The sequence below is a fragment of the Nothobranchius furzeri genome, chromosome 15 (genome assembly GCF_043380555.1).
Source record: "Nothobranchius furzeri strain GRZ-AD chromosome 15, NfurGRZ-RIMD1, whole genome shotgun sequence".
Classification (NCBI taxonomy): domain Eukaryota; kingdom Metazoa; phylum Chordata; class Actinopteri; order Cyprinodontiformes; family Nothobranchiidae; genus Nothobranchius; species Nothobranchius furzeri.
Genome location: NC_091755.1, coordinates 44,333,806 through 44,346,734, shown reverse-complemented (window position 1 = coordinate 44,346,734; position 12,929 = coordinate 44,333,806). Strand labels below are relative to the sequence as shown.

Genomic DNA, 12,929 nt, shown 5'->3' with positions numbered 1-12,929 from the left:
AACTGGAAAACAAATTGTGTGTCTGTGTGCGTGCAGGGTAAGGGTAGGACAATTCATGTCCACAGGCTCGGATTTATTTTGTTTAGAAACTGTATTGTTTCCAAATGGGAGGTTCCCACCACCGCCACTTTGATCGTGTCATATGTCCCATCACACTCAGACAATCCAAAACTGGGAAACGAGGTGGTGCGGAGCGTGGGGCTGTTACAGTTGAAACAAATGAACCAGTGTGGCTACTAGCTAACTTAGCTAACCCAAGAAGCTAAGAAGGAGCTCCGGGGACCAGGGTAGCCCACCCACATGGTCTCCTGTGCGAGGCTGTAGTTATGCTAATCGCCTGTGGAAATCTAATATGGACTGTTAAATTACAAGCAGAGCTTTAGATTGCTGCAATTGTGGCCGGGCGTTGTGGCCTTTTACATCAGCTAATACTGTACGGTCGGAGATCAGTGGAATGGAGCTAGCATGAAGCTAACAAAGTTTTCCAGGCATTTTAAGCAAGAAAAACCCGGTAGAGCAACTTTGAAGTGAAGTCCTCCAGCCTGCTATCATAACTAGGTAGGCCGACCCAGGGTATCAGGCTTCGTGGTCTACCGCGGTCAAAAATCTGCAAGTCCAATGTTGTGGACGGTCCCGTCTCTGGGAACGTTGACTCAGCTCCCGGATTTGTGTCATACTCCTGGATGGAGACGGAGTGTCAACTCAGCTAACGGCCACCGTACACTGGGACCGTCGACAAAGGCGGACTCATGGATCTTTGAATAGTGAAGCCCAAGAGCCTCAACTATCTTCAGTCAGATATGTGGATGCAGTTTTGTTACTCTGCAGCCACACCAACACATATATTTTGAGCCCATCTTCCACCAAGCAGTATTATGGTAAATGCATAGAATTTCCCCCCATTTAACCAGCAAACTATTACCGAGAAAAAAATGCGGTTGAGTGACTCGTAAGTGAAGCAGCATCAGCTAAAAGAGCTGCTGTGTTTCTGTGCTGTCCCTCAGAGGTTCACAAGTGACCAGCATGACTACAGCCTTGCATCAGAGCCACCGGTCCGCGTGTCCCTGCTGCCCCGGAAAACGGGAACTGCCAGCCACCTATTCTAACAACTGTTCTCCGACAGGAGAAACCGGGCACCCGCTCAAGGTTCTTATGCAGCCCCACTAACATGCTTCACCAAGCAGTTGAATGACACACCATTTCCCTCCATTCAACCAGCAAAATAAAGTACAGAATTAAAAATGTATTTACTGATAAAAATAAGCAGAAACTGCTTAGATGATCTGTTAGTGCAGGCAGTAACCACAGCTAGCCCTCCGAGTCCAAATAATTCCATGATTACACGCAAAAAAAAAACCTTGGGTCACAAACAACCTAACTAGGGTTATTTTTTAGTACCTGCCACAGATCTCACACACCTGTTGTATGAACACCCTTTAATTATTTTCATTCTCATTGTTTGACTTTCTAAAAGACCATTAAAAAGTTGAGTTGACTGATTTTTAGTGATTGATCCTTTTTACTATAAGTTTTGACACCAAGCTCTGGTCAAGAGTCACATATGAACCCAAAGCAACCCCACTAAGGTTAAAAAGGCTAAAACATGCGTTCTGTGTCAGAGCTACATGTGTGACGTTTGCAGGGAAAACTCGCATCAGAATCGGTTCAGAACTCAGGGAGTTACGGTTGATTTAACATGCATGAGGGGGCTCGACCGATCCAAGATGGCGGCGCCACCGCTCGTCGCTCGTCGGCAGTCACGCGGGGTCTATGCTGCAGGAAGTGGCTTCGCGTGTTTTACGTGCAGCGTGATGACGTCAGTCGGCTGCATGTTTACATCCATCCAGCAGTGGTGTGTTGACTAGATCCCGACAACAACAGGGCAGCAGCAGCTGGAAACCCGCTCCCTCACGCACGTCCTTCTTCTTCAGGTACATTTTAACGCGATCCCACGCTAAACAGGCGCAGCACTTTGCGGCTGTTGGAGGTTTTGGTGCGGCTTTTGTCCTCGCATCGAGGCCGACAGCGGCAGTTCTGCGTAATGCTGCAGCTAATCAGTAACAACGCAGCTCTTCTCGCTGTTTTTGCGCTTCTGGGCCGCTCATCGGAGGTACCAGACCGGTGCGGGGGTCCCCCGCCACATGGGTACCTTCACACGCAACCATCAGATCGGCTTTTCGGATTTCTGACGCAGAATCACGAGGCTAAAATGCACGAAGTTTGTGTTAAAGTGGTCCTGAATGAGTTGCAGCGCCACCGCCTGGTTTTAAGGGCCGTGAACGCGTCACCTGGACCCATTCAGGAACCTGTAGGGCTGTGGGAAATTACCCCAGCCTGATCAGAAACATGGATCCCGTCTCCTAGCAACCATAGCCTCCTGTCATACATCCCTGGAAAACTGGGATGAGTTTGGAAGACGAGACAGACCTCCAGATTCCTAATGGGTCTCTAAAGGTCACAGGTGAAAAACCACGACCCAAAACATGACGTCAGACACAACCGTTCTAAATCTAGTGAAGAAACAGAAAAACAACCTCTGTAAGACGCAAAGAGCCCAAACTCGATCCAAAAGATGTAGAAAACGCTTCGTTTTTAGGAACTTTTTGGAACATTTGAGCTGTAAGTCTTCACTTGGAATAACTTCTGATCAACTTCATTGATCCTTCAGGAAGTTCCTCTGTGATGTTCTGTAAATTTGAGGTATTTGGCAACCAGTCCTAGACCCACTGAAGCATGACGTCACGCGCCCACAGCCCCGGCACCTCCTGGTTGACCGTGGTTGTCATTAAGCAGTTATTAGCGTGGTTACACACGTAGAGCTGCCGGCTGCACAAGGACAGTACATTAAAAATGACAGGTGTCCAGCTGATTTCTCCTGATAATAACATTTCACTCTTTGACATTGAATTTGCTACTACTAGTTTACCTGTTGAATTATTCCGAGAACTTCTGGTGGTGACCGCTGCTGGTGTTGCAGGTGAAGTCCCAGGTGTAGAAGGTGAAGAGAAAGGGTGAGAGCACCGTACCCTGTGGAGCTCCAGTTCTGCACACAACCAGCCTCTCGCATAGATAGTATTCAATGATTTTATTGGTCATTTCTAGTCATTTATGTAATTTAAGGTAATTATTCGATGTTGTTTAGATACCGTAAATCCTCTAATATTGGCCTGTATTCAGTTAACGGCCGGGTATCATATTTTGGCCGGTGTCGGAGTCGGTGAATAATGGCCGTTTTTTTTTTATTGTGGCCGGGTGGAATGTGGTAACAAGCAAGTACCACAGGGGGGCGGTTGTGTCATCCGTCTCACTTTTGATTTGCCAGTGATGGCCTGCCTCTAATTCTGGCCCTCCTTCCAATAAAGGCCCGGAGCTTGATGAGCTTGAGTCAAATACAGGCCCGGGCCTGTATTAGAGGATTTACGGTATGATTTATAAACGGGACACAATGAGTCCAAAATGAGCTGCAAAAACCAGAGTAAGTAAAATTAGCTTTTAATAGTAGGGATGGTCCAATCCGATCGCGTGATTTTCAGGAAATTGGAATTGGATGGAAAAATCGAATTGAACCATTTAAAAGCACTAACATTACTTTGAAAATCTCTCTTTTAGGACAAATTTAAAACAGAATAACAACGGCTTCGTTCTACATTCAACAAGTTCCTCTACATCAGCGTTGTTTGTTCCACAGACAACGCTGTACAAGCGGCCCCCACTTGTTCATTATTCATGCTGTCACCAGCCCCTTGGTGGGCCACACCTGTGAGGTGGGATGGACTACCTTGGTAAAGGAAAAGTGCTCACGAACACACCTGTAGACAGATTACAGATGTTTGAGTTCAGCTCATGAAAAATGGGAGTAAAAACAAAAGTGTTGTTTACTTGTTGTTCAGCGTAGCTAACGGAGAGCACAGCCGTGGCCTCGAGAGGACGTGTCTGTAATCTGGGTGTATTTTAAAATGAAAGTGTAATAGACCAGAGTAATGTGTGGGATGCACCGCCTTAAAATAATCTAATCCTGCTCGGTTCCGATGAGCCCGAATAAAAGGTGTGTTAGGAAACGAGTGTACGGACAGCAAAAGTGCTGAGCTAGTGTCCTTGAGCATGATCTGCCTTCTCCTACTAACCCTAACCCTGCTTTACAGACGCAGCTGCTCTACAGGTGTTCAGTAGAAAGAAGCGACCCTGCTGCTGACCGTCGTGCCGTGCCATCCCTGTCGCTCCAGTAAACGATCTGAAGTCTGAGCAACAGCAAGGCGCTTTCACCTTCATTCTTAATATTAACGCATTTCTCATGAATGATGTTTTATGGCAGATAAACTAAAGAAATATCAACGGTTACGTTTTTTCTTGATGCTTTTCCAAAGTGTCGCATCGAGACTTGCTATCGGCTGATGCTTAAAGTCAGATTACTCGGACTCGGACCGTGAGCAAAAAAAAGCCGTTATTAGAACATCCTTAATAAAAAGAAAAAAAGAAAATCCACCTAAATACCTCAACCCAAAGGTGAAATGGTGGTTTTGTGTCTAAAAGGCCCGGATAGCGACCCAAAGTGACCACAGACGAGTACACCACCCCAGTAGGCGGCCATGTTTGTGTGAACGCTCCGGTTTGGTCCTACGGCTGTAGAGCAAACAGTAGAGAGAGGATTTTACGACTCGGTTCTGCTCCATTAGGATGGGCGGAGCTGTAAGTGCTGGCGAGGACAACGATGACCTGATCGACAACCTGAAGGAGGCGTACTACATCCGCTCAGACCTGGTGGAGCGAGCGTTCAGAGCCATCGACCGGGCCGACTACTACCTTGACGAGTACCGGGACAACGCTTACAAGGTGAAAAAAGTCTGCTGTATGAGTCCAGAGAAGCTCCGAGGCACTCAGCTGGGTCTCTTGTTGGTAGGACCTGGCCTGGCGCCATGGAAACATCCACCTGTCTGCTCCGTGCATCTACTCTGAGGTGATGGAGGCTCTGGATCTCCACCCCGGCCTGTCCTTCCTTAACCTGGGAAGTGGGACTGGATACCTCAGCACTATGGTTGGACTCATTCTGGGTAATGTGGTCTTGTTGGTGTGTAATCCATCACTTCCTGTTTGGATGACTGGACATGTTGACACTAAAAGCTCTCCTGTTCCAGGACCTTCCGGGGTGAATCATGGGATAGAGCTCCACGCGGACGTGATGGATTACGCCTATCAGAAGTTAGACTCCTTCATCAAAACCAGCGACAGTTTTGACAAGTAGGTCTGCAGATGCACCCGGACCCAGAGATCCTCTGGTCTCCAGCGGGTCTCCAACCTACCTGAAACAAGCAGGCCATGACCTCATATGACTCTTACGCCTTTCTGCTGGAACTCTAGCAGAGGTCGTGATACAGAATATTCCCAGATCATCACCACTCCACCGCCGTGCTGTCAGCTGTGTTTGTGTTGCTTTGCATTTTGGGTAAACGTCTCATTTTGGATCCAAGTGACATAGTTCCAGAAGTCCTGGGGTTTGTTTGCATCTTTACCCACCTGAGTCGTGCCTGAACCTTTGACCTGCCAATCGTAGAGTCTGAGATGTGCTCCTTGTCATTCCATCAGCACTGACCTTTGACCCTGTGGGGAATGTTCTGGGATGGCACACATTGGAAGACTGGCAGTTGTCATCGTTGTATATTTCCCTTTCTTTTGAATAGACACTGATTACCTGACCTTTGACCTTTTCCAAATTGATGACCATTCCTGGTGTGGTTAACACACGACTGTATGCTCCAGAGCAGAGAACTCGTGCTTCTGTAGAGGAGGTCAGATAGGTGACTCCTCTATGTTCTCACGAAAGCTCTCATTGGTTGTTTCAGGTCAGCTGAGGGTGTGTTCACCGTAGTAATCAAAAAGTGCTAGCTGATACTTCTGAGTAAAGTCTTGGTGAGTTGTTCTAATCACCTGTCCTACACACCTGGGTTTATTTTCCTGCCGCGTCTCTCCAGATTTGAGTTCTGTGAGCCGTCCTTTGTGGTGGGAAACTGTCTGGAGATCCCTCCGGAGAGCCGTCACTACGATCGGGTCTACTGCGGGGCCGGAGTGCAGAAGGAACACGAGGATTACATGAAGAACCTGCTGAAGGTGGGCGGGATCCTGGTGATGCCACTGGAGGAAAAGGTGAGTGCTCATCACTGGGGTCTCTGGTTTGTGTTTGAGTCTCACAAGTCTTGGTAAAAGTTACGCTACCGTGGCGAGAGTCATGTTGGGAGCTTGAGCAAAATGTTATTCTGAGATTTGACCAAATCAGCCAGACTGTGTTCGCTGCAGCTGACCAAGATCAGCCGTACTGGAGCCAACAGCTGGGAGACCAAGAAGATCATCTCGGTGTCCTTCGCTCCTCTGGTGCTGCCCAAACACAACACCAACGGCAAACCCAAGACGGTCCCGCTGCGTGAGTCTCGTTAGAACCAGAACCAATCCACAGCTTCCTTTGGGGCTGTGCAGCCACCAGCCTTATTGTTCCAATCAGCCTCACATCTGTTCTCGTTTCCTTCATTTCTCAGCCAAGTACGAGGTCCGGTCGCTGCAGGAGCTGGCCCGTATCTGCATCCGCCACACCCTCAGGGTGACCCCTGACTACACCCCCGACGGAGGAGACGGACACCTGCGTGGCCGACGCTCCTCCTTCAGCGTGGGCCGAGGGCTGGCAGCGGCCGGCCTCCATAAGTACGGCCCTCGCTTCAAACGCCGACGGGTCCACCGGCGCCACTGCAATGCCCTGGTTCTGGCTACCCGACAAGTGGTGGCGAGCAGCGGGATTGGTCCCGCCCCCTTGGACAGCAACAACAACCAGGAGGGCCGGGTGGAGGATGAGGAGATGGCCAGAGAGCGCCAACCGAGGCGGCCAGTGAGGGGGAGCAGAAGGTTGGTGAGAGGGGGGCTAATGGAGGAGGAGGAGACTGTGGAGGAGGAGGATGAAGAGGAGGAGCGGGAGGAAGAGGAGGAGGAGAAGGAAACAGGGGAGTTGCTGCGACCCCAGCCGGCCGTGAACCTGCTGAGAGAGCGGATCCTGGGCCTTCCACTTCCAGAGCCGCTGAAGATGTTCCTGCTGTTCTACAGGGAGAAATGAGCCCAGCTGGAGCTGCAGCCTGGGGTCCAGAGCTGCAGCCCAGAGCACAGATCTGCAGTTCAGAGCTGCAACCCTGAGCTCAGATCTGCAGTTCAGAGCCCAAAGCTGCAGCCCAGAGCACAGATCTGCAGTTCAGAGCCCAGGGCTGCAGCCCAGATCTGCAGTTCAGAGCCCAGGGCTGCAGCCCAGATCTGCAGTTCAGAGCCTAGAGTTGCAACCCAGGGCTGCAGCTCAGAGCCCAGGGCTGCAGCTCAGATCTGCAGTTCAGAGCCCAAAGCTGCAGCCCAGAGCACAGATCTGCAGTTCAGAGCCCAGGGCTGCAGCCCAGATCTGCAGCTCAGAGCCCAGGGGTGCAGCTCAGTGCTCAGGGCTACAGCCCAGAGGCTAGATTTGCAACCCAGAGCCTAGAGCTGCAGCCCTGGGTTCTGGGCCGCAGCCGGGGTCCGAGATCCTGGAGCTGCAGCTCAGAGCCCAGGGGTGTAGGCCAGAGTCTAGAGCTGCAACCTGGGGCCTGAGCCCAGAGCTGGAAGCCTCGGATCCATCACCTCTTTCCCCGTAGCTTGTCCTAGGCTCCTCTCTCACCTCATTATCATCATTTTTCTGTTCCGGCTGCGCTCCTGCTGCCTGACAGTTGGTCCTATATTGTTCTGGGAGTCTCTACTCTGGGACTGTCTGGATTGGCTCTTATGGTGCAAAAACTGGATTGATGAGATTATGCATGACTTCTAGATTCTATAGGCAGGATCAGATAGACGTCTGCTGGAGAAGTTTTTAATCTGGATTTGAAGGATGGACCCCTTGCTCCGGAGGTTAGGGTTGGAGCAAAGGCTGCAGTCGGAGCCTTTGGGTAAACCCTAATCCTAATCCTAATCTGTGGGGAGATCTGTTCTTCGGTGGTCCTACTGCTGCAACTTGAGAGGGGGAGATTATTCCCACTGATTTCCAAGGTGAATCTGCCTCCGTTGGTCTGATGATTTATCCTGGAGCTGATTTCTTCTCGGCGTGTTTGTCGTCGTACTGAATTGGATCTTTATTTTGAGTCACGTCTGTTCGGTCCGTCCCTCAGAGCCAGGATGGAATAAATCACCCTGCTTCTCCGAGACCACGCGTTCCAGGAGAAGCTTGAACTTCCCATTATTTCCATTGTTCCGTGTGGATCTGACCGGCTTCCTGCCGATCCAGAGGGCATCCTGTCTCTACATCCATTCCAGTGATTTTTCAGCCATTTTAAAGAGTTCTTCTTTCTAACTTTGAATGATGTGATGAAGCCCAGATGTTCAGAACCGACCCGGAAAAGACTGAAATATTTTCTAATCTGGTGGATATGAACCAATACAAAGATTCCCAGTCGATATCCCAGTTTGGATTAATGTTGGAAAACTTTCCACAGGAGTCCTGTGTAATCCCAGTTAATCTGTGGTAGTGGGGTCTTTTTTCTTTGTTATCTTAGTCGGCAGAATCAGCTAGCTCAGCAGCTAAACTTAGCATTCCCGGTGCATCCAGGGATCAATTTCAGACGGAATTCCTTAATATTCCTTCCAATGAAAGTTTAAAGATGGCGGCAGCATCCTGGCTGAGCTGAGACTAGCCGTTAGCTCATCAGTCCTGTTCAGGAAGCGTCTACAGGGAAAGAAAAAGATTCACGCTAACGTTTAAGAATCGGATCGGACCACTTCTGTCACTCAGCTCTCGTCCTGTCCGTCACCAGACAGGAAGTGGTCACTCTTCAGGTTCGTTTGTGCTGTTAGCTTTCTCCTTCCGTCGGTGCCAAAAGGACACGGTGAGCTTTTATTCTGGAAGGAACCAAATCTGTTTGATGGTGGAGATCTGGACGAATGTCCCGCATCAGGTGGATGAGAGTCCTGCTGGTTCTGGGTCTGATCCTTCATGTGTCTGTGCTCCTCTACTGAATGTAAGCAGCACCGAGACGCTCGTTTTCTGTTAGTTTCTGTGATGAAGTTCATTATACAGCAGAAATCCTTCATCTGGTGACTTCTTATGGAAACGAGATGAAATGAATTCAGTGTTATAATATGGTCACAATTAAAATCAGTAGAAGAAACGACGACTTGTGTGCAGATTCCTGTTCTGCAGGTTTTTATTCAGCTCTGCTCACATCCGGTTCCCTCTGACTGCAGGTCACACGCACCAGTCAGAACTTCACAGGTTCTCCCACTGGCTGACTTCATTCATGAAAAGAAGCTAAATTATTACGTCAGAGAGGTGCAGACTCGCCTCGTGGTACAAAACCAGAGAAGAGCTGGTCCCAGCACGCAGAGCTGTGTGGAGCTAGACGCACACACGTGCACACACATATACACACATGCACGCACACACGTTTAATTACAACCCAAAAATAAAAGCATTTAAAGAGCAAGTCACCCCCTACCAGATTCTTACTCAACTCCCACTTCCTGTTTGAAAAATGCAACAAATGCTGTAGCCTAGCAGACCGAGAGGGCGGAGCCACTATCAGATACACACGACATTGTGACATCACAGTGTACCTCTTAGCCAATAGCGATGGCAGATTTAAATTCAAATGCAGCGCTGAGTTTTTACCTGATGGTGCAACTCTGACAGTTTTAGGCAGAATATTTAAATTTGAACTAAGATGCACTAAAGTGCCGAGTTATTGACTCCACGTGTCTGCAGCACGACCAGACACTCGTTTATATCATTTATCAGCAAAAAAAAAAATGTTGATTTGGAGTGACTTGCTCTTTAAAGTGAAAAAGTAAAAAATGACATGGGTATAAAAACTCTTTATTCTTTAAATGTGGAAACTTGTACATCAGCAGACGGGAGGTGGAGCGGCGGCCCATCAGCAGTCTGTCTGAGCGCGGCTCAGCAGCGTTTCAGCTGTTCAGGTCAACCCCTAAAGTCTTCATGAAGAGTGGGAGGGTTCTGCTGCTGCTGGGTCACGGTGGGCCAGAAACCACTACACAGCCACAGAGGCAGGAACGTCAGTCATTCGCCTGCATGTTCAGGTGATCGGACGGGTGTGTTGAAGCAGCATCCAAACCCAAACGTTAACGCTCGACTTGCCAGGACATGCAGCGGAACAGCAACATGTCTCACTTACCCAAAGATGCATCTCAGCACATACTGAGTAACCCAAACAGCTTGTCTGCACCAACAGCTCCCTAAGCTCCCAGCACGAGGGTGGAGGACTGATGATTTGGGCTTGTCCTGCATCCACGGTGCTGGCCACACGGACAGCTGATGCTTGAACCAAATCGGGTCGTAACACAAGCCCAAGAGAGTTTAAGCAATTTTAACAACACCTGTCGTAGATGGCCTCCTGAGAGGCCTCAGTTTAAAGAAACAGCTTACATCGTTCAGGACTGATGAGCTAACAGCTAGTCTGAGTTAATAAAAGTATTCCAGCCGTGCCGGACCGCTGGGCTGGAAGTGCTACAGTTACACTCGTGACTGCGTAAGGAGAAGGTAGGAAGACTATGTTAGCATTAATGGATGTAAAATCCGTTTAAAGATGGCAGCAACAGACTAGCCGTTAGCTTATTAGTCCTTAAGGAGTTACACTATTTCTCTAAACAGAGGCTGTTCAGGAAGCCATCTCCAACCAGCGAGAGCTTTGTAACAACTTTAGGGTTGAGGGCTGAACCTGCAGGTATGAACCGGCTCCTCTGATTGGCTAACGAGCCCCGATGCTGCTACAGGTTTAATCCTGTCCTTTTATCTAGTTGGTTAACCTGGTTAAAGCGCTAAAGCCTGACTTATACTTCTGCGTCGGTACGGAGGCATCTCCCACGGGCTCGCAGAGGCTGATGGAGACACGCCCAACTATCCTTCGAAAGGGAGCCTGTGATTGGTTCGTTAACACCGCCGCCATCAGTCTTGGTCAGACACGTGACTGCATGTCCACCCGAGCACCTGTTCAGGTGTATGATTGTGTTGCTGGGGAAGCCACAGCTGAACGCATTCCTTCCAGGAATAAACTTGTGAAGGAGGTTAGGGATCGGCATTTTCTCAACAACGTAGGTCCCTAAGAACGAAGAAAGTAAACCATCTGTTGAGATGTTTTCAACAAAGTTCTCCAGAACTGCAGATACCCTAACTGGGCCCACCGGCCCGTTAACCAACAGAAAACACACCGGGTGTCTAACGGAGAAGAAGAGGTTGGTTCGGTCTCAGAGAAGCTGATCATCACGAGTCCGCCCAACCGCGTCGCGAGCTAGTGCCAGCTTTGGCCTCCAGAGGTTCCTTGTGTACGTTTGGTGTTATTTACACATAAATCCCAACTAATAAACACACTTTAGCCGTTTAACAAGCACAAGCACCCCTCAGAAACACGAGTCCACCAGCAGGGCCTTGTTTAAACTAGTCATTAGCTAGCAGCAGGAACAGAAACACCTGCATCAGGTTAGCGAGACGGTTTGGACCGACGCTCTTCATCTTTCCTTCGTCTAAACAAGCCGACATCATCGTATTAATGTTAGTTACACGATAACGTAGCAACATTTTACCTGCCGGGTTCTGGTTCTGGTTCTGCTGGGCCGCTGAGAGCTACAGGGATCATGGAGTCCAGCTCTGAGATGATGCTCAGATGTTCTGATGGGAATCTCGTCTTGGTGATGCTCTCTGTGCGTAACGTTTAAAGGTCTGCTCACCTGCACGAGTCTGTCAGAATGACCCAAAATAAACGGTCAGAACCAGCGAATGCCCGGTTAACGCCATCCCCGCCTACGTTAACGTTGCTTTCTCGTGCAGACAGCATGGCAGCCCTCACACACCACTGCTTCAGGTGTTTACACACCTAGCTATCCCATCATGCAACGCTACAGCACCCGATGCGTCACCTGGCCAGGACCGACAGACCCGTCAAAAATAAAGAGCTGGAGATTTAGCAGCAGACCCGGAACAGATTAAAGGACGCCTAGCAGGAAAATCAGAGACTATAAAGGTTAATTCCCGAGACCGCAGGAGCACAAAGATGTGCAGCAAGCGTTTGATTCCCGGATGGAAACGAGGGACTAATCTCTTAAAGTCTCTGAAATACAGGAAAACCATGTAAACACCATAGTAAGTGCACCGTAGTGGACCGGATATGTGACTGCAGGGTGGCGGGAACGTTGTGGTCCATGGCCCGTGAACCATACCAGGAAATCTCTGATTCCAACATGTGGGAATGCTGCAGAAACCCTCGAGCATCTTGTGTGGCTCATTAGGGAGTGAAACCCCGCGAGACTCCGACTTTTGTCCAGGATTTCCATCTCAACTCCACGGGGGAATGTTTCACTTTATGTGACGAGGTGGAGGTCTAAGGCACCTTGCAACCCTGATGTATCCGAGGCACATTTCAGGTGTGTGTGTGTGTGTGTGCGTGTGTGTGTGTGTGTGTGTATGTGTGTGTGTGTGTGTGTGTGTGTGTGTGTGTGTGTGTGTGTGTGTGTGTGTGTATGTATGTATGTGTGTGTGTGTATGTATGTGTGTGTGTGTGCGTGTGCATGTGTGTGTGCGTGCGTGTGCATGTGAGTGTGTGCGTGTGTGTGTGTGTGTGCATGTGTGTGTGCGTGCGTGTGCATGTGAGTGTGTGTGTGTGTGGGCTACTGGACCATCTTCTGACTCACGATTACAACAAGATGAAGCATCAGCATATAGCCTAGCCTAGCCTAGCCTAGCCTAGCCTAGCCAGGCACACATTAAAGCTCTGATGAAACAGAACATCCTGCAGGTTTAATGCAACAAGCCAGTCTGACAGCAAACAGGAAACAGAACCGTGGCTGGAGATGTGTGGCTCCTCGCTGCAGCCAGGCTGTTTGAGACGCTGCTGGCTGGGTAGCGTGATGCTAGCTACAGAGCAGCTTCTAACAAC

The 12,929-nt window shown here is 49.4% G+C and overlaps 2 protein-coding genes across 6 annotated transcripts in view; one reads left to right on the top strand and one right to left on the bottom strand.

Annotated features, from left to right (window-relative positions):
• Nucleotides 1-1,798: 1,798 nt before the first annotated feature.
• On the top strand, nt 1,799-7,228 carry LOC107396518 (protein-L-isoaspartate O-methyltransferase domain-containing protein 2). Of its 2 annotated transcripts, XM_015976278.3 has the most exons (7): nt 1,799-1,931; nt 4,674-4,830; nt 4,898-5,048; nt 5,133-5,235; nt 5,967-6,138; nt 6,289-6,412; nt 6,525-7,228. In XM_015976278.3, the coding sequence occupies exons 2-7, from the start codon at nt 4,675-4,677 to the stop codon at nt 7,088-7,090; spliced, it is 1,272 nt and encodes a 423-aa protein (XP_015831764.1). In that variant the 5' UTR covers nt 1,799-1,931; nt 4,674; the 3' UTR covers nt 7,091-7,228. The 2 variants fall into 2 exon arrangements, with proteins under 2 accessions (XP_015831764.1, XP_054602290.1); XM_054746315.2 differs by having other exon boundaries at nt 4,898-5,235.
• Nucleotides 7,229-12,770: 5,542 nt separating this feature from the next.
• The window catches only part of kif3b (kinesin family member 3B), a 25,999-nt gene continuing 25,840 nt past the window's right edge, over nt 12,771-12,929 (bottom strand). For all 4 annotated transcript variants that reach the window (XM_054746313.2, XM_054746312.2, XM_054746311.2 and 1 more), the window contains exon 9: nt 12,771-12,929. This exon is cut by the window's right edge and continues 152 nt beyond it. The gene's annotated coding sequence lies outside the window, so the exon portion shown is untranslated.